This window comes from Aulonocara sp. 'chitande type north' Nkhata Bay, linkage group LG18 (genome assembly GCF_057382095.1).
Source record: "Aulonocara sp. 'chitande type north' Nkhata Bay isolate Kocher_YH1m ecotype deep benthic linkage group LG18, A_spYH_male_GT1.1, whole genome shotgun sequence".
Taxonomy (NCBI): domain Eukaryota; kingdom Metazoa; phylum Chordata; class Actinopteri; order Cichliformes; family Cichlidae; genus Aulonocara; species Aulonocara sp. 'chitande type north' Nkhata Bay.
The window spans coordinates 2134106-2157290 of record NC_141361.1 but is presented as its reverse complement, the minus strand read 5'-3'; the positions used below and the strand labels follow the sequence as shown (position 1 = coordinate 2157290).

Here is a 23185-nt window from a genome sequence, read left to right as displayed (position 1 = left end):
TTGAACACAAAGGAGACACAGTGAGAGTCCTCGGGGTGTTTTGAATTCTCGCCTCTTATTTCAGCTGATTTATTTTTAATCCTTCCTATGATCTACATTTTCTTTATCTCATTGTTTTCCACGTGTGTTTGTTTTCGTTTCTATTTGGTTTAAATAAAAACAGAAGCCTGACTCTGTGTTTTCATCCATCTGTCCCGCTTTCACCTCCATCTCCTGTCACCTCTCTCTGCTTTCCTCAACTTTCACTCCTCTTCCTTCCTCTCACTTTCCCCCCCTTCACAAAGTTTATCCCCCCCGCTGCCTCTTCCCTGCCTCCTTCCCTCCTCCCTGACCCTCCTCTTCCTCCTCCTTGGCCTTGTAGGTGAGCTGCATGATTGGGCGGCAGGTCGGAGGGGTAGGCTTTTGGAAATCACATGGTTTACGTTTCCAGCTCCCTGAGTCGCCATTTTGGAGGAAAGTTTGGGAATTTGTAGACCTGGGGAGGTGCTGGAGAGGGAGAGGAGAAGGAGAAGAAGAAGAAAAGAGGAAAAAGGAGGGAGGAGGGATTTCACAGAAGTTTGACACGAGTGCACGTCGCAGGCGGGGACACGGCGGAGCGGTGCGGACCAGTGCGGGATAAGTGAGTGTAGGTGTGCCGCCAGCCTGGCTTTGAAGTTTTTTTTATTTCTGGACGAACCCGCAGAGCTCCGGAGCCGCTCCTCCTCCACCCAGCAGCAGCGGGCAGCTCATGCATGCGCCGCCTGCACAGCAGCGGGTGTTTCCCGGACTTTGGCACACTGCAGGTCCCGCTCGGTCCGAGCCAGATCTGCACTTTTCGGAGCCAGCTCCAGAGTCAGCCTGCGCGGTGCACGCCGGCGCACACAGCCTCTCCGGCGGGGAACTACATCTGTGAGAGTCGGCAGCTCAGCGGAGCTTCACTTGTTAGCGGGACTGCTGGCTGAGCCGTCCCCGGAGGCTCGCTGTTGTTGTGCCAGTCTGCCCCCCGACGCTCCGTCCGGAGGGCTTTTGGCTCGGAGGGATTTTCTTCAGCCCTGACTTGGAGCGGTGACAGCGGCGGGTTTATCCGGCGGAACCGCGAACAAAAACCGTCCTGTGTGAGGACTGCATGCGGCTGAGGCGGATCTAGCCGAGCCAGACCACCACCATGCCAGTGAGAAAGAAAGGTAAGCCGCTTTCACTTCACATATTAACTAGCAAGCTAGCAGGCTAGCCGTTCAAACTCCGGCTGCTCCTTCGCTTAGACACACAGGACTCGAACAAACACGGGACACGCAGCGGCTCACACGCCACACGAGCCGAACACGGCCCACACGGCTCGCTTTGGCCCTGCTGAGCTGAGCGGAGCCGTGCCAAGTCAGGTGAAGTCAGTTAAAGTAGGAGCTAGCCGGTTAGCCACTGCTGCTAACCAAGTTGTAAATGGGGCACCTTGTGTGGAGAACTAAAAATAAACTCTAATATGAATAAAATATTCACCTCGTCCTCAGCAGTCAGCGCGCGATTTAGGAATATAATGAACTGTAAAAATTTAGAAAAATATTCTGAGTTAGTTTACACGTTATTAACCGTGTATAACTGTACTGTTATCCCGGGAAAAATAAAGATTGTGCCCGGGGCGGTGGAGGCAGTGAGTTAAAGAAAAGCCACTTATTTAAGTCAATGAAAGATTCACCTCGTTCCCAGCGCTAAGTGCACATTTCATGAACTAGATGAACTGTAAAAATTTAGAAAAATGTTCTCATTTAGTGAACTCATTCATAAGTACGGAGACCTCCACTTTAATCCCAGGAAAAATAAAGATAATTTCAAAAGCCTTGCAAATGGTGCGTCAAATGCCTCCTTTATTATCTATAGTAATTATGTTTAGCCTCCCTCAGTATGAAAAGACAAGAAACATTTTAATGATCGTTTTTTTTCTGCAAACTGCAAAAACAAACCTAAACTGTGCCATCAGTGTGGATGAGTCACTGCACAAAGTATTCAGTGTTTCAGTGTTTCAGTGATTGCAGTTCAGGTACAGCCCAGTCTGAGCTCAGGTGGGCTGCACCAGCAAAACCACTGCAGTTTAAAAAACGTTGCTTTTATTCAGTGTAAAAGCCTGAACTACGAAGACATCACTGCTGTATTTGTCCCTCTGCATTAAAAACCTTCACCGGTGGAGATTTTCTAACTAAACAGCAGCATTTTGTGCCTTTAACAAATATTTAAATATAGAAATATTAAATCCACACACACCCACTCCTGAGTGAAACGACACGGACATAAAACGTGTGTTTTATTGGAAAGTGTGAGCTGTTAATCACTGTCTTGAATAGGACCGTGTCCATTCTGGTCCTCGGGCCACATATTTGACAAACCTCATGCAGCTGAAGGACGGAGAAAGACATCAGCTGATACTTAAATGAAGTCTTTTAAAGTTGGCAGCTTCCATTGTACCTCACACCACATAACGCACCAGCGTTCACCATCGTGTATTTAAGCTCCACGTTTTAGCGCTCACAGCGACGCGCGCAGATATGTTGATCTGGGTCAAACCTCAAAAACCGACACTAACGGAGAGAATTTAATTTAAAGCTGTTAATTGGCTGAGGTAATTTTCTGCTGTTTAGAAACTGACATGTGGGCTGTGAGGTCAGCTGTGAGGTCAGCTGTGAGGTCAGCGTATCAGGCTGAAGCATCAGGTCAGCTGAGGGTTTGTAGGCCGTCACAATCTGTCTCAAACTTTCACTTCCTAATAAACCAGAAGACGGAGGAGTGTGATATTAAATGTCTTCTGCGCTGTGACACAAATCGCCTGGTTTATGTTTTATGTTGTATTTCAAGTTCATACTTTCAATTAATGTGGCTTTTAAAATGAGATCTGTGGCTTTCCACCTCAGCTACAGTGTTACACCTTCTAACTCGGGCGTGTGTGCAGGTTTTCAGCAGCCCTTGAAAAGCTTTATTTCTTAAAGCTCTCGACCATAAAGTTATTAAAGTTGGTGTCTTTGATTCGAGAGGTCTTCATTCAGTGAAACATTCGCTCTGAGCTTGAGTTAGACAGTTTTTGGCGCTTTGTGAACGTAGACTTGGTTCCTTCCTGGATGTTATCAGTGAACAGGACCCCGAGGCTTTGTGTTTCGGGCAGTTTAATGCTGGCAGAGTCTCTGAGACACACTTTGGCAGATATCAGGATCGTTACAGACACTCGAACATTCGTGAGCGAGGGGACATTTATCGACATCGTGTTTCTTTCATCACGTCACTTTCGTGATGGCTGAATGTTCAAACGCGTATCGATAAAACCGTTCAGTCACACAGGCCTGGAGACGGGAAAAATAGTATTCCTGACCAACTGACCAATCCAACGTGACGAAGCAACCACAACCATGTTTCCGGTGCAGCGTCCTCTCTGTGACCGACTGCGACACCAGCAGCCTGCCGCCAGCACTTCCAGCTCCACGTTGTTTTATGGTTTTGATGGTTTTATGTCTTAGTCGGAGTTTTCTCTGCTGGTTCCAGCGTGAGCCGAAGGATTCAGGCTTCTTGCCTAAATTAGGCTTGAAACAACAATAATGAAACCAAGACCAGAAGCAGGACGCAGCGAACTGCCAATTCATCTAAATCAGTGCTGACGGAGGCGAGAGGCCCAATGCGCCGCCTCCTCGGGCTTTGTGTGTTTTATTTACAGGCGAGACTCACAGCCAATCAGCAGCAGGCATGAATCGAAGTGAGAGAGCAGCTTAATGATGGTGGAAACAACAATGTGATGGTAAATGTGTCGCTGTGTGCATAACTGTCCAGGAAGCTGTCTGTGTGAGGTTCTTCTGTCCTGTAAATGATCCAGTTAATTAGAAGTCGTAAGAGTCACATGACATCGCTCAACAATAACGACCTCGGTAGATTCCTTCGGGTTCTGACTTCCTGAAACTCTGCGCCGAGCCGACGCTCTCGCTGCCGTGCTGCAGTCACGCACTGACCTTTATTTAAAGCTGATTCACCAACAAGTAAACCAGCAGAAATGTGACCATCCAACAGAGTTACAGTCAAAGTCCTGAATCTTCTCCACGTCCAACTGCAGCGATGTTACGCTGTTTGCATGTCTGTGATCGATCGGTGTTATTGGACGATGATCTGCATTAAAATGATGTTTAGTTGAAGCCTTGAATTTAAAACAAAGCTCTGAATGAAGCCTTCGGGTCATGATTTGAGGCGACTTTCTATTTACTACTTTCAGCTTAATCATTTTATCAGATTTGCTTTGGTCTGAATGTGACTGTCAGCAGCAGACATGTAGTAAATCTGTCCTTAATGCTTCCCTCTGAGCCGAGCCTGATACTCTGACCTTTATACTTATCCGCTGGGGAGAGGCCTCTTTAACTCATTTATACTCCTTTAAAACCTGCCTGCAGTCTTAAATGCATGCATGTTTGGATTTTTAAAGTATTATTTCCCTCTCCCGGTGCGTGCTGGCTGCCAGTGCAGCTCAGCGTTTCAGCACAGAGGGATTATTTGTGCCCGTCTGACGGTTTGAAGCGGCCCTCTGCTGCCATCTTGTCTCAGATCAGTCCTCGTTAGTCGCTGAGCCTCGGCTCTGTCGTATCCCCGGCTCACCTCTCTCGCTGCTTCCTCCTGTTGTACAGACGCACAGCGAGCGCTGCAGCTGCTGGAGCAGTACCGGGCCAAGCTGAACCACACCGAGGACCGGCAGCTCCGACACTCCATCCAGAGGGTCATCGACATCTTCCAGAGCAATCTCTTCCAGGCTCTCATAGGTACGGTCGCCTCTCTGACCACAGAACACCTCACACGGTTACCACACATCCTGGAAACAGGACGTCTCTAGTCCTGGAACATAACCCTGGAAAATAAGGACCTGGCCTGATAAAGGTTTCACATCACAAGAAGCAGTCTTTGTACTTCAGCAGTTTGTCACAATCTTGACATGAGAACACTGAGCTTATCTGTAGGTGACACAACCACAGAGTTATTTAACCCTTTAAGCCCATCGAAGCGCGCACGCTCCCATTTGTGTACACAGCACATAAGCTAGCGCAATCATTTTTTTTTTTTTTTTTTTTTTTGCATATGAAACCGGAGGAGTTGTACTTGCATAACATGCATTCAACTTGTCCCAGGTCGCAGTTTCCTTTTACATATGGCTTTGCAAAAATCGCATAAAAAGCGCTTGTGACATCAAAAACATCACAATCCAGAAGCGCGCTGCTGATCCCATCAGCTGTTCATTGTTTTTTTTGGTTTATTTTGATGCACATGCTGTTTTTCTTTGCAAATTGTGCACAATAATGTTCATTTTAGTTTTTGCTGCAGTTTATAAAAATGAGTTTGCCTCAAAAATGAAACTGAAGATGCTCAAAATAAATTTCCTGTTGTTGGAAACTATTTTGTGCAACGTTTGCATTTACAGGTTTGAGGGATAAACCTCTGAAGTTTCTGTAAGGACAACGATTTTCAATTTTGTTGTAGTTTATTGCACTTTTTTGCAATTTATCTAGTTACTGGTGGACTTAATCGTTACATCTTATTAAAATTTCCGATATAACGGTTGTAGTAATGTATAACATTACTCCCAAAAATGTCTCTACAGCATCTAAAAATATTAAGATGAGCTCTGGTGGACCTGGGTCTATGGTGGGCTTCCAAACCTGGGAAGAGTTTTGGGGTATTTTTGGTATTTCTTGTTCACATGTTGTGTAAAAATGTGTGTTTACATCATGGATCTGAAGATGTTTCAGTGTCTGTTTGCCATCTGATGTGTCATCAATCCTTTAATATTATTGTTGTCATTATTATGATGATGATGTTATGGAGGCACTTTTGCCACGTTCATTGTCCTCAGTGTCAGAGCTGTTTGATGAGTCACGCTGAGGTTTCCACTAACAAAGAGCTTTTAAAGGATTTGTTGTTTTGTGTTTTATTAAGTGAACAAATATCAAACAGCTGAGTCGGTCTGTGAGGACCTGACATCATGTCTCTGTATGTTTTTGGCGGCGCAGACCGTTATTGACGGTGACGTTTCCCTGAGCTCTGATTCAGCTCTGCGGGTGAAAGTCAGAGACAGAACGACACGGACGGGAGGAGCAAAGCAACAATGCAGATCAGTGTTGGGTCCTCGCAGCATCGTTTGCACATGTGCAGCTCGTTCGTGTCCAAGTCAGCTGGCCTGCAGTTAAATGAACGCGCTGCGGCCGCTCGCTGAGGAAAGTAGACCCAAAACATTACACACGAATGAAATGTGAGCCACACATGAACAGCATCCCTCATACACCGCGTCTGATTGGACCGCTCTGACCACGTCCACGTAACCGGAGTTGATTTTTGAGCTCTAATGTGGAGAAAACCACTAATTAAATCCTTTATTTAAAGTCAAATATCACATGATAATTATCACTGAAGCGATAATGTGCTTCCACCTGCAGGTGACCTCTGACCTCGTCACGTTTGTGGGTCTGTAGGGTAGAAACGGCCTCGTGACTCGTGGCTGCCTCTGCTGTGAGGCGTCACAGTGGGGCGAGAGGCCGTGAAGTTTGTGTTCGTGTGCAGAGCTGTTTTCTGTAGACTCGCACAGTTTTACTGGATCAGGGTCATCATATATCAGCTCTGCATTGTTGCTAATTTACCACCTTAACAAGCCGACCTGCAACAATTTAGCTGCGACTAAACCCTGAAAACTGAGTGCAGCCTGAGACGTGTCCACATTCATTTCATCCTGACATTATGCAAAGCGATGAAATCAAACAGACTGATACTGCACTGAAACCTTGTCGGCTGATAAGATGTTTATGCTTATTGTGTCATCAGCTTTGTGCTGATACATCTTCAACTGTGTGATGAAGAGCTTAACGACTGATTTCAGTCCTCTGATGACCCGTGTGAAAGAATCGCGGTGACATCGTCGCTTTTGGCTCCAAAACAATAACTCTCTGTGCTGCGGGAACATTTTTTATTTTTTGTTACAAAACTCGTATTTTGCCTCGTTTGAAAGGCACCTCTGTCCATCACAGAGCCGCTCCTTCACCTCTCCCAAAAAGTCCACGTGCACTCGTGGTTCAGTTTGGCTCGAGATGATGAAAATAGCCTTTGATTAAAAAAAGAAAATCCGTGTAGAGCGAAAGCTGTGAAATGTGCCCGACTCCCTGCGTCCTGCCCTCAGGGTCACCTGGGTTCCCCCTAATTTTCGAGGAGATCCTGTTAAACTAAACCAAACCTGCTTTTTGTCCGTCGGTTTTCCACGGAGTCACATCCTGATACTCTGAGCCAACTCGGCCGGAGCAGCAGGAGCTCAGCTCTGAGTGACCGAGCCCAGACACACAACACAGATCACAGTTAATACAACGTGGGTTTGGTTCTTGAGCAGCTTCTGTTCGCAGTCCGAACATCAAAGTTTAGATTGACCGTGTCACACCGACGCCTCCTCCGTCCATCCAGCATGGATGAACCCAAAGTGTCACGTCTTTCACAGGGACGCCAGGTTGACGTGACTCACGAGCTTCACATAATGAGACGGCTGAGCTCCTAACGAGCTCCTGGCCGTGGACGTGTTTCTCCACAGTGCACCAGCGTGTCGGCCTCTGCTGTGAATATCGATTAGTTTTTCCTGCAGACGGTCGTTTCATTGAGAAAAACAACAAATCTGTTATTTAACTGTTCGCCTCTCCTCTGTAATTACGGCGAAGCAGAAGTCGCCCTGCAGGTTTGCAGATGTCTGTGTTTCTCTGATGTTCTGCCAGCGTCATGTTTCTCTGATTGGCTGTCGCCTCGCTGCCAGCTAACGGGACTCTCCGAGTAAACGCAGAAGCAGCTGCAGGGTTAACGGACGCCGAGCAGCAGGAATGTGGTCCGATGTGTTTGAGTTTCCCAGGAACGACTCGCTGAAAGACTCAAACACTGAGTGTGTTTGTGCCCCGGGACTCGGCAACAACAGGAAGTCTTTCTGGACGTTCGCTTTAACTTTTTAAACTTTCAGGCTTCGGTGCTGCCTTTCTGTCGGCTCACACGGCTCTGAGTGGGCAGGAGCAAGCTGTTTGTAGAGGTCACCCTCAGTGTCCTGCTGCTGCATCAGTTTGGACAGCACTTTCACCTCCTTATCATAAAGCAGCAGACAAAAGCGTTCAGTTTGAAGCCGAGCATCACCATCTTTGTGTCACGAGGAAAGAAAACTGTCACAGATTAGTCTATCGTTCCTCCTCCGTGTTTCCTCCTTTCATCAGCAGGAAGCTGAAATGCTGTCGTGTGATTGGTGTAAATATTCCTCAAGTATAATTCGAGCACGGCGGCTCGTTTCCCTCAGTCCTGCGTGTCCTGCAGCGCCGCTCTGTCTTCATCACTAATACATGAGTGGAGATCATCACTGGCCTGGATCCTGCCTTCCTGCGTCCTCCGCCTGCACGTTTGCTCTGCAGCTTACAGCCGAGTCACGCCACGCTCACGACTTTCTCATTCAGTGGGTGGAGGTGGTCTCGTCGCTGCTGGGTGCTCAACGTGCGATCACCTCCAGCTCCTCTGAGGATGTTTGTGTTCAGGTGTGAAGCAGAGGCCGAGTCTGTGGTCGTGGTTTCAGTCTGAAAAGGGTGGAGTCCCTGCTCCAGGGCGGGGATGAGCTGCTGCCTCAGGTAGAGGCGGGTTGGTGGACGCTCTCCTGATCCGCTGTGATTAAGACAGAGCTGAGTGTGAAGGCAGAGGTGCTGATTTCCTGGTCGATGTTCCTAAAGAGGAGGAAATAATGGCCGGTGTTAGAGGCAGAAATGAGCTCGTGTTCTTAGAGAGATGAGCTGAACAGGAGCCTGTTAAGGTGGACTGACAGAGATCATGTGTCCTGTATGTCGCTCTGCACGTCCAGAGGAGCTGGAAGATGTGGCTGATTAGATGATGTTTGAGTCTTTATGGCATCAGAAGAGTTTTCCTCGTCTTCATGTGTCTCGTTTGAAACCTGCCTCATCTTGTGATGAACTCCAGCTCCTCCGTCATGCAGCTGGGGGTCCTCGTTCTGGTCGGTGTAGCGGCTCACCAACCAGTGCCTGCTGCAGGCAGAGAAGAAGAGAGGGTAATGGTCCCAGTCCAAGGTGGAGCTGAGCACGCCCAACCATGGAGCGAGACTCTGAAGAGGAACCTGAATCACATCGAGGATCAACCAACCAGAGACCGGCTGAGACTGCTGGGACAGGCAAACACTAGACAGGAAGTGCAGGGCTAGAATGACTAAGGGCTGAACTTTCAAAATAAGAGTAAGGAGATGACATCATTCTGTTGCTTGGATATAAAAATAGGAAGTGAAATGTAAACTGTGGTAGACGATGGCTGGACGAGCAGCCCGAGTAAAGTCTGTTTTTACGAAACATCTTTTTTTAATTTATTAATTTACAGTATGAGAATACAAAACTTTAGGTCAGCATGGAAGACATACACAGTCTCAACATTAGTATCTACTTACATCATGGTAATATTTAATTGTTCAGTACAAAAGGACTACACAATAAATTTTTCCCAGAGCTTCTTGAATTTCTCAAGCTCAAGTCTAAGGACAAAAGTAAGTCTTTCCATTCCAAAAATTTCTTCCACTATCCCAAACCACTGGGCCCGAGTTGGAGGGTCAGCCTTTAGCCATCTTCGGGTTTTGGCCTTTCTGCTGCTAGCCAAAATTATTTTCAATAAATAATTATCTTTATGTGGAAGCGCCGTAGGTAAATTGCCAAGATACAACGTATCAAATGAATAGTCTATTTTTATCCCGACTATTTTGTGGCCACCTCCCCCCAATATGGCTGGATCCTTGGGCAGGCCTAGAAGACATGACAATGGTTTGCCATGGGGGTACCACAACCTCTCCAACATAGGCCCTGGCTCTGTGAGCCTGTTTGCCGAGCTGTGAATTTGTGTGATAAAAAATATCACAACATTTTTCCAACCAAACTCTCTTAAGGACCTTGAATTTGCAGTGGTAGCCTGAGACTCACATATTCCCCACCAGCTGTCCTCTGATATTTGTGAGCCTGATTCTCTCTCCCAGTTTTGCTTAATATACAACGTAGAGTGATTTTTAGAGGCTTGTATACTTCCGTATATTTTTGAGACCAACTTTTTAGAGTACTTTTTTTTGTATGCCTCTTGAAAGATATGAATTAGGTTGTATTCGTTTTCATCTCTGAATAGTAACGTCTTGTTGTAATAGTCTCTAACTTGCAAGTATCTATAGAAGTCATGCTTTGCCAATCCGTATGTATCTGAAATAGTTTTATAGCTTTGAAATCCCCCGTTTGTTGCTAGTGAACAAAAAGAAGTAATTCCTCTCAGTTTAAAGGTTCTGTTTAAAGGTCCCATCCAGCCTGGCAGGCACAAACTCTGGGTCATAAGCTATCCAATTCAAGGTCCTAGCCTGTTCTTCTATTTGTAGTTTCCTCACTACCCTGAACCGTAGTTTCAGGGTGAACTGGGTCAAATGGTTCAAATTTTTGTAAAAATTTTCAGCTTGGTTTTTATTTCCTAAAAGAGACTGTAATGGGAAGTCTAATTGAGTAATTTCCATGGTTTTCCATTTAGCTTCATGATTCGGGGAACACCAGTTTACCAGGGGTTTCAGTTGTGCAGCATAATAGTAATCTTGTAAGCACGGCAAAGCTCTCCCTCCCGTCTCTTTTTTCAGTTGCAACGTTCTGTACTGGACCCTCGGTCTTCTGCTGTTCCAGATGAACCGTGAGATCCATCTATCCCATTCGTCAAATTGTTTTTGGGGTATCTCCGGGGCAGTGACTGGAAGAGAGAGAGAATTTGTGGCAGAATGTTCATTTTAATTATTTCTATTCTATTACTCATATCCATGGGGAGGAGAGACCACCGAGTCAGATCTTTGTTGAGGGGCCATAATTGATTTCATAGAGTTTAGACATTTTATGAAACATCTTATCTGTGACACAAAGTGAGCTGCTGAGTATTTGAGGATTAAACCTGTGACGTGTTTTTGTTAGTCCTCCGTCACACTTCCTCTAATCTTAGCTCTTTGTTTTGGCTCATAGAAATAATTCCTGCCGGCTTTCTCCACACTCACGGGTCTTTGTGGGGTCTTGGTCACGCACACAAGCACCAAAGGTTTCCACATATTCAAGTCTGTGTTATCGTACTTCAAAGGAAATTAATTAATTTTTTCTTATTTATGGTAAAAATGTGATTCCTGCTGCAGTAAACGAAGCCCTGCTTTGAGTGATTAAAATATTTCCCGCTGATTTTCCTGTTGGGGGAACGCCGACGTTTCCCCCGACGACGGCTCGGTTTTGATCTGGTTTCAGATCGATAAGCTCGGAGCCGAACGGATGGCGTGTTGCTGACAGACGTTCTCCGTCTCCGCTCTTTATCTTCATCAGATTATGGCAGCTGCAGCTTATTAATGTTGATTCTCCGAGTTTCATGCAAAGCGCCTGTTTAATGAGCTTTCTGCAAGCCGCACTGATCAAAGTTAATTTGTAATTTTAAAGACAAAACATTTTGTTTGGAGAAGTCTTCACCACTGAGACCATCGTGCAAAAATAATTGGACCCAGCTGTATTCATTACGTTTCTTTCTGACTGACATTAATATTTAGGTGGTGTGGAAGGATACTGGTGTAGTAGATGCGTAGAAAAACGTCGAGTCAGTTTATATCAGGACAAAAGCCTCAAATCCTGGTTTTAATCGTTTTAATAGTTTGTTTTTTAGTATTTATTTATCTATTTATGCGTGTTTTATGAAGGGGGCTGTGAAGAGTTCCTTTTGGGACATCGGGGCTGACGTGAGATGCTCTGTGGGTCGGTGTGTGTCTGTGTTTTGTCCATCTTTCCTCTGATTGGCTGCCCCTCGTAAACAAAGCATTTGAAGAGCGGGTTGGTGGGGCGACTTAAAGGGGTCGTCACCTGTTTATTTGCAGCTTCATATTTGTCTTCTTGGACACTCCTAGGGTAGCTTTGCATGTTTGTCTTATACTGGGCAGCCAATCAGTTCATCCCTACATTTAAGCTAACTTTATTCTCATTGGCTGCCCCTCGTAAGAATGTGGATGGGGCTTCTGAGGTGAGCTTTGCTCGTACTTTCACTCGCCTCATCATTAGAAGCTTGAACATTCCCACGAGAACAGCAGATACGTGACGGGAAGACGAGAAAACTGCGTCGACAAAAGGCTGCAGCTTTGCTCAGCGCATGAATCCCAGTATAGAAGACGTACGCCTGCGGTTTTAAATTACAGCGGCTCGAGCAGAATTATAACCCGGTATGATCTTATAATCCACAGAGAGGTCAAATGCTAGATCAGGAGCTGCAGTGTTGGATTAACACTCTCTGTGCTGCTGAATGAGTTTTCTAACGTGGCTCTTTACAGGGAATTTCCTCAACTTATAAATAAATAAATGAGTGGAGAACAATGGGGCGGGTGGTGGGGGGCACGGGGATGTCTGGCAGGGAGTTTTGGGTCCTGTGCAGGGAAGGATCTCACTAACCGACCCCCACTGAAGACCTGCAGGCATCACGTCCTCCACAGACAGAGTTGTACTTCCTCTTTGGGACGTCTAGACCAAAATACTTCATTTTGCTCTACAAGGGCCTGATATCCACTTCCAAGGACATTATGCTGCCACTGTGCTATCAAAATTTAAAACCAATGTCCTCATATGTGGATCTCAGGTAATTCTTTGTTTTGACATTCATCAGGTCCCAATCAGCCCAAATAGCAAAGGAAAAATAAATATGCATGCCATGAACGAGTTCGGGTCTTAGGAGGTTAAAGCTCTGTCATCCACAGCAGCGAGTGAGTTTGGACCGAGTCGAAGCTGCTGCAAAGAGGTGCGTTTGATTCATAACACAGCACAAAGGAAACGAGCAAGAAAATAAGTCAGTTTGTCCGGATTGTTTTGCTAATCTTCAGAAGGAAAATAGTCATTGCATGTAGCAGTCATGTTTGTGGAAGTAACGTTAGCATGTGTCACGTGACCTCGGCATCATACAGACTTCCTGTGACGTCGTCTGTGCAGCGCGATGAGGAAACCTCGTGTTAATGAATAAAACTACCGCCGTGGGTTCCAGTCGTTCTCCACTCTTCACGCCGTTTCCCGTTTTCCTGCGGTGCTTTAGCATCGGTCAGAGAATCGGCTCCACCTGCCGTTTGCCTTCATCAACCAATCACCTCTCATTCAAGCAGCTGCGGGCCAATGAAACGAGTGCCTGCATTTGAGCTGGAGTTTACATTTAGAAGCTGAACTCTGCCGTCGTGACTCATGACTTTAAGTAATAATCACTTTCATCCGTCTGACTGACGCTGCCGAGCTTCTTCCCAAACTCCTTCCTCTGGCTCTGCGTGCCCGAGGCCTGGGCGTGTTTGTCACGCTCACCCTGACGTCCCAGCATCCCTGATGAAAAATAGATTTCTGCCACACAGTTTTCCAATCTGCCAACCCCCCCTTCACCAAAAGGAGACGTGTGCAGCAGGCCGAGCATGGTGTAATCCCTCTGTGGACACGACGATTACCCCCGGTTCATAATCCACCCCCCACCCCCGCCGCCGCTGATTTGCAGAGAGCGCGAGCCGCCAGCTTCAGTCTGTTTTCCTTCTCATTCTTTCTGTTCAGACCGGCTTGATTCCTCCGTCAGAAACAGATGGCGTCCCGCGAATCTTTTCAATTTAATAAATCAACATCGGGTTTTCAGCCCAGAAGATTTGGATGTTATTCTGCCGCTCTGAACTCGGCTGCTTTTGGCTGCCCCAGAATTTAGGTTTCCAGCGCTGAAGGTCAAAACTGCGACTCATAATTATTATAATTAAACCAAGATATTCCCGCCTCAGAAAAGCTCAGGTGGAAGGAAAAGCATCCAACTTGTGTCACGTTATAAGATGTAAACTGTGGATTTTCTGAGTATTTCACAAACTGGAAAATGGAGCTTTGACAGACCAAAACTAAAGTAACTTAACCTACCAACCACTGTAGGTGAACCATGACAGTAGGACGGGGCAGCGAGATGTGCTGTAGTTTTTTAAAGTCACTCAGACTCTAACATCAACATCACGTTCCCAACAACACTGCACAGAGTTTTGTTTCCTGGACTTTGAGTGGAAACATTTTAAATGCATCTTCTGTGTTTTATAACTGATGTGAGTTAACCCTTTAAGACCTTAAGAGCTTATCTTTATATTCTTACATGCTGTGGAGCCATTTGTGGGAGTATTTTAAGTAGCTATACAGCAACACAACCGTTATAGCCCAAATTTTGATAATATGTCTGCATTAAGTCTATAATAACTACATAAATTGCAAGAAAGAGCAATAAACTACAGAAAAGTTAAAATCTTTTTTTTTTGTTTTGGTTTTTTTACACATATATTTCTATTTAGAGAAATTTTATCCCTCAAAACTGTAAATACAAAAAAGTTGCACAAAATAGTTTCTAACAACAGCAAGTTTATTTTGAGTGTTTTCATAGTTTTATTTTTGAGATACACCAATTTTTATAGACTGCAGGAAAAATAAATATTATAATGCAAATTTGCCAAAAAACAGCAACACAAATAAACTATTTCCAGCAGCGCAATGTGAGTTCTAAGCATCCCAGAAAATCATGAAGTCAACATGAGTTTTAAAAACACCAGTACAGGCTTATAAGGCCTCGAAGGTTAAAAAAACTGCGTCACTTCCGGTTCAGCCAGGTCATGGCGGACATGGGATAGTTCGGGCTGACGTCTGTTCCAACGTAGGAAATGTTTTGAACAGCTGATCGGATCAGCAAAGCGTGTTTCTGGAGTATTATGTTTTTGTTGCTAGAAGGGCTTTTTATGCTGTTTTTGCAAAGCTATATGTGGAAGGAAACCGTGACCGAGGACAAGCTGATGGCATAAGATGTAAGTACAACTCCTCCGGTTTCATATGCAACAAAATTTATTGCACTAGCTTACGTGGTTGCAGAGCTACTGGGATTTAAAAATAGTTACGCAAAACGGAGCGTGCTGCTCCGACCGGCTTTAAAGGGTTAATGTCGGTTTGCTTTCATCTTTGCATTGATGATATTTTAGGTTCCCTCCAGGAAAAAGTGTTTATACGTTTGGTTTGATGTGCTGCTGTTTGTTAGCAGGAATAATGGAAACGATCGGAGTCATTGATCCGGGAATGTTTGGACAGATTGTGCCGTAGCAGGATTTGGCAACATCGGAGACCTGGTGTCCTCGCAGATGCAAAACAGCCTGAAATAAGAAATGTTTGTACAACTTTGAGTGAATGTGGAGCTGCTGAGCTGCTCCCGATCGCGTCGTTGGAAACGTTTGCATCACCTCTCAGTTTATTGTGTGATAATTCTGCCCCTCCTTTGTTAAAGCCGTGAGGACCACACACTGAACACAGGAAATCTCCACGTCTTCATCTCCTCACACAGCTGCACATTTAACGTGTACGGTCACGTCTGTGAGTGCGTGAGTTTGTCCAAACCACGCCTTTATCGAAACCAGCTCGAGTCTGCTGATGTTTCTCAGCAGTCCGTTTGCAGGACCAGGTCTGCCTCAAGGATCCAGGCTCCTCTGATTGTGGTTGTTGTTGTTTGTGATTTGGGGAATAATTATGACGATGATGATGAAGCTTTATTTGTCACTTGCAGTTGCCTGCAGTGAAATCGGACCTCTTCAAACCAAACGTACATCACACAAACATCGCGTCGGGTAGACGGGTCAGAACAGGTAGCATCAAGAAACACAATGAAATGTTCAACACAACAAATTCTGACTGAAGCTGTGATAATTCAGCAGGTTTAAGAGGCCTCGGGCTGCACAGAGACGTGGGAATAACACGGCGCCGGCTTCTGAAGACGTGACGATATGTTGAGTCAGATCAGTTTTAAGTGAAGCTTTTGATGTTGCATTTATAATCTGGACCTCTGCGATCCTCCCGACGTCACTCACAGAGGCCGCGGTCAGCGAGTCAGAGTTCATGGGATGAAGCACACGAACACCCAACGACGTTATTCGGAGCATCGTTATGAAACATGAATCTGATTATTTCTCCTCAAACTCGAGCCCAGTTTCATCCTCTGGAAGCTGAGTGTTGTCGTTCCACTTGTAGCTGCACCGTGGTCACGAGGCAGCGCTCTTATTCTGAAACTACAGGAAGGTGTTTGTGAAATGTGAGTGTGGAGGTGCGTTTCTGTGTGCGATGGGAGAAACGAGTAGACGCACAGATTCACATCACGATGTAACATGCTCGCAGTGTCATGTTCAGGCTTGTGAAACAGGTTGTTGTGGGTCGTTTTAAGAGTCGTGGTGTCGTTCCTGCAATCAGGAAACTTTTATGTGGCGTGTTTACTGTGCGTGGAACAGCTGAGAGACGCTCGCACACTGAACTACACGTTTGACGTGAGTCGTGTTTCACACACGTCCTCACACGTGCACGGCTTTGACTTTCAGCTGAGCAGCAAACCTGTTTGTTAGGCAGATGTGTGACACATTAAAGGAAAAACACCTGCCCACTCCACTGACACTGAGTGTTCGTATCACAGACAGGCTCAAACCCCAAAATGTTTGTATGTTTATCAGTAAACACGAGCGGCTGCGGGAGAACAAAGGGATTTCTCATGACGTTAAAGGTGAAACACATACGAGTGAGTTTTCAGGAGCACCTGAGACAAACAGTTTGACTCCAGCGATCAGTCGTCGTCAGTATTTCATCAGGTTGATCTAATGTTTATTTTCTCGTGTTTCTCTTTCTGCTGTGACAAAGCCGACCCTGGATCGGCGACTCTAAATCTGCATGTTGGTCTGCGGCTGTTTCCGGGCTCAGTGAGATTCATAAACCTGGAGATGGTTTAAAGCGCAGCTTTGGCGAGAAGGTTGCGAGGAAGGTGAGCGATGCCGTGACCAACAGCGGCGGCTGAGAGACTCGTGTAAACGTTTCCTTTGTTCTTCGTCGTTTTCAAAAAGACTTTCCAGCGTTCTGCTTTTGTTTGTAGTCGTCGGTGGGATTTAGATTAATCCGCGTCTGATCTGCACTGCTGACCTCTGCGAGCTCTGGGTGTGGCCAGTTCATGCCGCTGCAGTGTGGTCGTGCTGATGGCGACTGCAGTCTAAACAGGCGTGGTCTTTTCTTAGAGCGGACAACAGACGCTGCTGTGTCCGACTCGCTCCAACTGGCTAATGTGATCACAGTCACTGGGCCAGTTATCTGTCAGCTGGTTTTAATTAAATCCCAGTCCTGCAGGTCAGAAACGAGAGCTGAAGACGTCTGAGGAAACGTCCCACTGTGGATCTCAGACCTGTGGATTATGCACCGTGTACACGATTTATTAAACCTGATTAATAGATCAGTTTTTGCATTTAGGCCGATGATGTGCTGCTCTGCTTCCCAGTCACCCAGAGTTCCTCTGCCGTCCTGCAGCCGTCGAGCATTTTGGTCTCGGTCAATAATTAAATGTGGAGAGAAAGTCTCGGGTAAAAACAAAACTAAGCATCATCTTTGTGGTTAAGCTGCTCGGGTTTGAAAAGTTTCATGTTTGACTGAAATCAGGGAATCTCTGCTGTGTTTTACTCTTTTATTTAAAGTAATGATTTGGTGTTTGAATTCTGAACCTTTCTTTGATTCCTGCTTTTAAAAAATCCCAGATTGCTGCCGTGTTTCCAGGTTCAGGGTCTCTGCGCTTCCTTCGTCTTGCAGACTGTTTGACAGCCTCTGCTGTGACTGCAGAGGCTGTCAAACACAAAGCTCTAAGTTGGGAAGCAGCTCGCTGGTTTCACTGTAAAACGATCTCCGAGTCTCCCACAATTCCACAGAGGTCTCTCTGTTATTGGGCATCAATTCAGCGCCGTGTTTAAGGTCGTCCCCCGAGGACAGACGGACTGACAGCAGGGAAACCAGCGCTCTCACGGTCAGGTGACCCCGGATCCTTTCATTTACTCGGGCTCAGTTTGCACTGCTTAAGTTTAAAGAATAAAAAAGCTGCATTAAACCCTTCAGTGAAAGAAGCAGCTTAAGCTGGTTTAAAGTGCAGGTCAGTGTGTGCTCTCGATTAGACCTGTTAGTCTCCTCAGTTTAACAGTTTGGTTCATTTACAGAAGTCTGGAAACTAAATACTCAGTGAACATCCGTGTATTCAGTGACGTGACCTCGATTACTTCTGGCTGTTAAATTGTCGCACGCTCTCGACCACTTTGTTGGACTATATAAACCAGCTCTTCTCCTGCTGTGTGCGTTTGCTTCCACTAACCTCTGCCCACCAAAGCCATGTTCACCAGAGAAGTCTTTGAAAGAGTCCCGAAGGTAAATATTTGGTGTTTGGAGCATAACTGTCAGGAAAAAGTGTTTTAAAACCATTTTTGAGACATAATCAGAAACTTTTAAAAGAATTTTCCCTGAAAATCTGATCAGTGACTGCACATGCTGTTTACATCCCGGCACCAATGAAATTAAAGTTGCTGAGTGTGTGCTGCATGTCACAGCCTCTAGGGGGCGCTGGCTGGGAAAACAAAAGCAGACTTGACATTGAGCATCATTTCTGGTTTTTATTTCTCGTCATTCGTCTCCACATTTCATCGTTTAATCCTCTAGCCTGCTCATGGTGACCTCCACCTCCCTGTAATCCAACTTTGTCTTTCTATCTGTGTCTGTATTTGTTTAAATCTACGCTTTGTGCAGCATCTGGTCTCTGCAGGAGGAACTGCAACATGCTGCACACAGTGATGCAGGCCGGCGTTAAAATGTTATGATATCCTTCACTTTGTCGTCTTTAAAGGAACGGTCAGTAAATGTTATTTAGGTTAATAGAAAAAGTGAGTATGCTCATAAAAACAGATGCAACAGCATGTAGTTAAATCTGCCATTAAACTAATGCATCCACTAACAACTTATAATGAATCTGTTAAAAACACCGTCATGTTCCTCAGTCAGACTGGAATACCTCAGCCTGGAGGAACACAGTGCTACGGCCTCTCCCAGAGGAAAGAAAGCTGGATTTTTATCAGCCGGCAGTCTGCTGACATCGACTGGTGGAGGTTTTATCCTCTAACTTTAACTTCTCTCATTTCCAGCTCATGATTTTGATTCTTGAACTTGAGCTTTGCATGATTTTTTCCGCTAAGAATAATCCTTCTTTGTCTCAGTTCATTCCTCCTCCGACTGAAACAAGCTCCCTCTGCTCCACTCTGTGAGGAGGTGCACATCTGCTGCACTCTTCAGGATTATTTCACTCATCAATAACTTCTGTGTATTGGTCTGTTATCTTGTAACGATGTAACCTACCCCGGTGTTGATGCCGGTGTGTGGTGGTCGCGTCCTGGTGGTTTAGAAACAAACCAAACGCTGCAGCTTCGTCCCTCTGGCGCCCTCGCTGTTTGTCGTGGTTTCCTCACATCCTTTCTGATAGTTCCCAAGAATTACTGAGCAGGCCCGTCACAGGCGCTGCGTTGAGACGACGTGTAGTTATTCTTCCAGGGAGGTGTCGGCCTGCGGCTAATGACGTGTCCGCAGCGTGGATTTATCACAGAGTGTCAATCGCACAGCTTATGACTGTGCGGCTCAGTATCAGCAGATATCCAAAGCTAAAGTGTCTGTACGCTAGCTGAGCTTAAAGTCTGGATGGATCTCCACCGTCAAGTCTTTCACTAAGTGCCAAAGGTGTCACTGGTAAAACAGTCAGTGGGCTTCACCCTGTGGGGTCATGAGTGTGGGAGCCTGATGGGATCCAGCTGCTGCTGAGACTCTTCAGTTCGGGGCCAGGATGCTGCAGACGAACAGAGTTCACACAGTTGTGGAAACAAAGAGGCGACTTTGTATTTTTAGTTCTTGCATCAGCTTCTGCGCTGATATCTGAGGCTATTTTCAGTCATCAAAGGCTTTTACAGAAGCTGCAGTCAGAGAAAATCACAGCGCTCTCCTGCACTGATGTTGGCTCCATGTTGTTCTCAGTCATGTGACCGACCGGCCCACGAAGCACACCTGATGATAAATGTGATAATTCAGCCCGGTTCAGGGTGAGTCTGCAGGTTAGAGACGTTGCAGCTCCACGTGGCACTGCTGGTAGCCATGGTAGAGGCTTTTATTGTGAAAGAGCAGAGCATAGGAAGCCCCTGAGTGCTCAGAAAGAACGTAGTTTAGTTTGGACTGTTACAAAGCAGATAACACCGTCATTAAAGGCTGCAGAGGCAAAGAGCCCAGAGGCTGAGAAAACAGTGGGCAGGTTGAAAGAATAAAAGTTTTGATGTTTGTCTGTGAAAAGCAGTCGTGTTTCTTTGTGCTGGGAAAGCAGAGAAAGGTCTGTGGGGGTGGGTCAGGATGCAGGTGGGTTGCAGTGGGTAAGATGGCGAGCAGAGCTGGAAGTTTGAAGGTGATCCGCTGCCTGTCGACAGGCGACGGTCTGCAGAGGTGGAGCCGGAGCAGCTTTTATTTGATTGGTTCGGATTGTAAATGTGGACCCAATGAAAGTTTCCAGTGGGTGTAAAAGTAGGAGACTTTATGGCGGAGCGGCTTTTTGTTTTATTTATAGCACTCGATGTGCCAAAGCTCCAAAATAGAGGCTGTAAAGCCTCCAGGAGCCCGGAGGATGTTTGGGATTCCTCATTAGTCATGATTCTGCTTCCTCGGATCGATCCAGGCGCTGCACTCGTTTTACATTTTTACTGAGCTCGGTACTTTCTGAGGTCGTTAGAAATCTGTGTGGAAAGGGTTAACAGGCAGCGAGACGCCGCTGCGGGCTGACGGCGGGGAGTGCCAGAGATTTAAAGGCCAGTGGTCATCCCGAGGAGCTGTTGAAGTGGTGATCTGACGGTTTAGGGGGAAACATCTGTGCCGGCTGGGCGGTCAGCTGCCACGGCGAGCCAAAGAAAGCCCGCTTATTTTAGATCCGCTCGCTGTGAGCGCGTTTCGGGATGTAAAAAAAGCTCGCTGGATGCGGCTGCCAGGGCGAAGCTTTTTATAATAACAGCCTACTGTAAACATCTGAACGTGGAGTCATGATATCAATCACGCCGTCAGTCGCTGTTAGTCCCTCGCTGCAGCAGTTTGACCTGCTGAGCTCAAACCGAGGAGGTCAAAGCTTCATTATTTGAGCGACGTGCTTCAGCTTGTGGCCTCATCAGGAACGTCTGCATATAATAAAACAACCAATCATAAGCATCCATACAGTGTGGCAGAAGCATGTACGGCTGAGTATGATAGCTCAGGTTAAAGTCAGCCATCGTCCCTGGAGACGATTCATAGTTCTTTAAAAACAGGACAGACCTGCTCGAACACTCAGAGATGCAGGTGCTTTATTTTGAAAAGCTCTGCTTTAAAACTCCTGATCTGTCTGATTCTTTTACTCCTGCTTTAACAGTGAAATGAGTCACTGTGCAGGAAGATTTCCATCTGAGATTCAGTGTTTTTTGTTTGCTTTATTCTTCATTTCTCTGAATGTGACAGGTGTGTATCAGGTGACTCACCTGTGGAAACCTGATCCTGACCTATAAATGAAAGCGTGAGCAGCATTTCTTTAATCTGTTTTAAAAGTTTTTAATGACAGAGGAAAACCTCCAAACGTGTCACGTGCTGTACTTTTACTGAACGTTAATGTCGGCCTGATGAAGCCGTTTCCTGTGTGTCGCCTCCGCCTCGAACAAAACCCGCGGTCGTGACCCCGACGAGTGTCAGGTCGGTGTTTGTCCTCCACTCTGGCCTCCCTCGCCTGCTCCGTGAGCTCTGAGCTCAGCGAATTAGATTTTTAAGTGAAGAAATACTCAAATCTAAAATGTTTTATGAGACGGGAACCTTTCACTTCTTATCAAAGCTTTTATTGTGAAAAATTAGTAATGGAAACTGATCAGATTTCAGCTTAATTCTGATTAAATAAAATATATTTCTACTCTAATTACACCTGCGACCTGCGCCAGGGAGAGCAAAGGACGTGCAAGCTGTTAGACAGGAAATGACAAAATAGACGGAGCCTTCAAAATAAGAGCGAGGGAGGAGTCTACCAGTCAAAGACAAATAAAATAAATGAAGCTGAAAACGACTCCATTACCAATTGCGTGTCTCTCTGTGTCCTCGCAGATATCCAGGAGTTTTACGAAGTGACCTTATTGGACAGTCAGAGATGGGTGGAGTCTTCCAAGGGGGCGGACCCCATGGCGCCCGTCAACCTATGGGACTTCTCCAGCCTTCAAAGTACAACGGTGACCTCGGACACGCTGCCCAGCCTTAGCACCAGCATCGAGGTAAGAACTCCAGCTGCTGACAGCTGCCGCTCCGCCTGTCAGGACAGGAAGTGCCACCAACACTCGGGTTCTTTTTCCTGCTTCCTGCTGCTCTGTAGCAGAGACGCCGACCGTTGGTTAAAAATAGAAAACGGTAAAAATAGATCAAACCTTTCAGACCTCGCAGGATGAAAAATGAAGCTGCATTTGATTTGCAAAGCAGCTCGATGGACAAACTGACGCCATCTGTTCCCCGCTCGCACTAAACGAGGAAAAGCAGGATTCCCGCCAGCGCCGGCTCCTCGACGGGTACAAACGGGTCGAACTCCTGGTCACAGCGTGTTTGGTTTGATTAGTTTGGGCTGATGAGCAACTCGTTTCACTGCAGCAATAATATTTCTGCTTGGAGCCTCATTAAGTGTCGGTTTTCTTCCTTCAAAAGAAAATTCACAAAAACTGTGATGAGACTGTTTTATCCAGAACGTTAAAATTACAGGAGCTGAAATACAGTTTTGTGCTTCTGATTTCCAAAACCCTGAAACGCATAAATGCATCTTTAGCTCACGCTACGCTGAGCGGTTGTGGTCGGTCGTCTCCTAAAGGCCAAGAAAACCCCTCAGTCAGTGTGTGGATGCCATCTGTTATCACTCCTCCTGCTCTTATTTTGAAATAAGAGCTGGATCTTCCTGTCTTGTTTACCAGTTACAGCAGCCATGTCTTGGTATTTCCTGGCAGTGACAGAAACAGTCATCACTCATACATGAGAGATTTAAAAATAGAGAATGACACGGTGGTGTTTTGGCGTTCGTAACTGGAGAAGCCAAAATGAAACCTTTTCTTTCCTGTTTACTTTTCTGGGCTTTTTTAAAATATAGACGTAACCACAGTGATGTCACCCTTTGGTTTTGTCCTCAGTCTTAGCAGTTTGGCTGCCACCATGTTGGTTTGTTTGGAGCCAGTAGTGAACATGTAGGTACTTAAATGCTCAGTTATCTGGTAATGCTAGCAAGCATGCATTCAGAGACATGGAGTGGTGCTAAT

The 23185-nt window shown here is 46.0% G+C and overlaps 1 protein-coding gene across 9 annotated transcripts in view; it reads left to right on the top strand.

Moving 5' to 3' along the window:
- The first annotated feature begins 381 nt into the window (after positions 1 to 381).
- The window catches only part of dlg1b (discs large MAGUK scaffold protein 1b), a 98540-nt gene continuing 75736 nt past the window's right edge, over positions 382 to 23185 (top strand). For 2 of the 9 annotated variants that reach the window (XM_086271685.1, XM_086271684.1), the window contains exons 1-3: positions 382 to 1163; positions 4620 to 4751; positions 22002 to 22165. In XM_086271685.1, the coding sequence (XP_086127811.1) occupies positions 1145 to 1163; positions 4620 to 4751; positions 22002 to 22165 (315 nt within the window). In that variant the 5' untranslated portion in view covers positions 382 to 1144. The remainder of the gene's footprint in view (positions 1164 to 4619; positions 4752 to 22001; positions 22166 to 23185) is intronic. The other 7 variants (XM_086271692.1, XM_086271687.1, XM_086271689.1 and 4 more) reach the window with 5 other exon arrangements.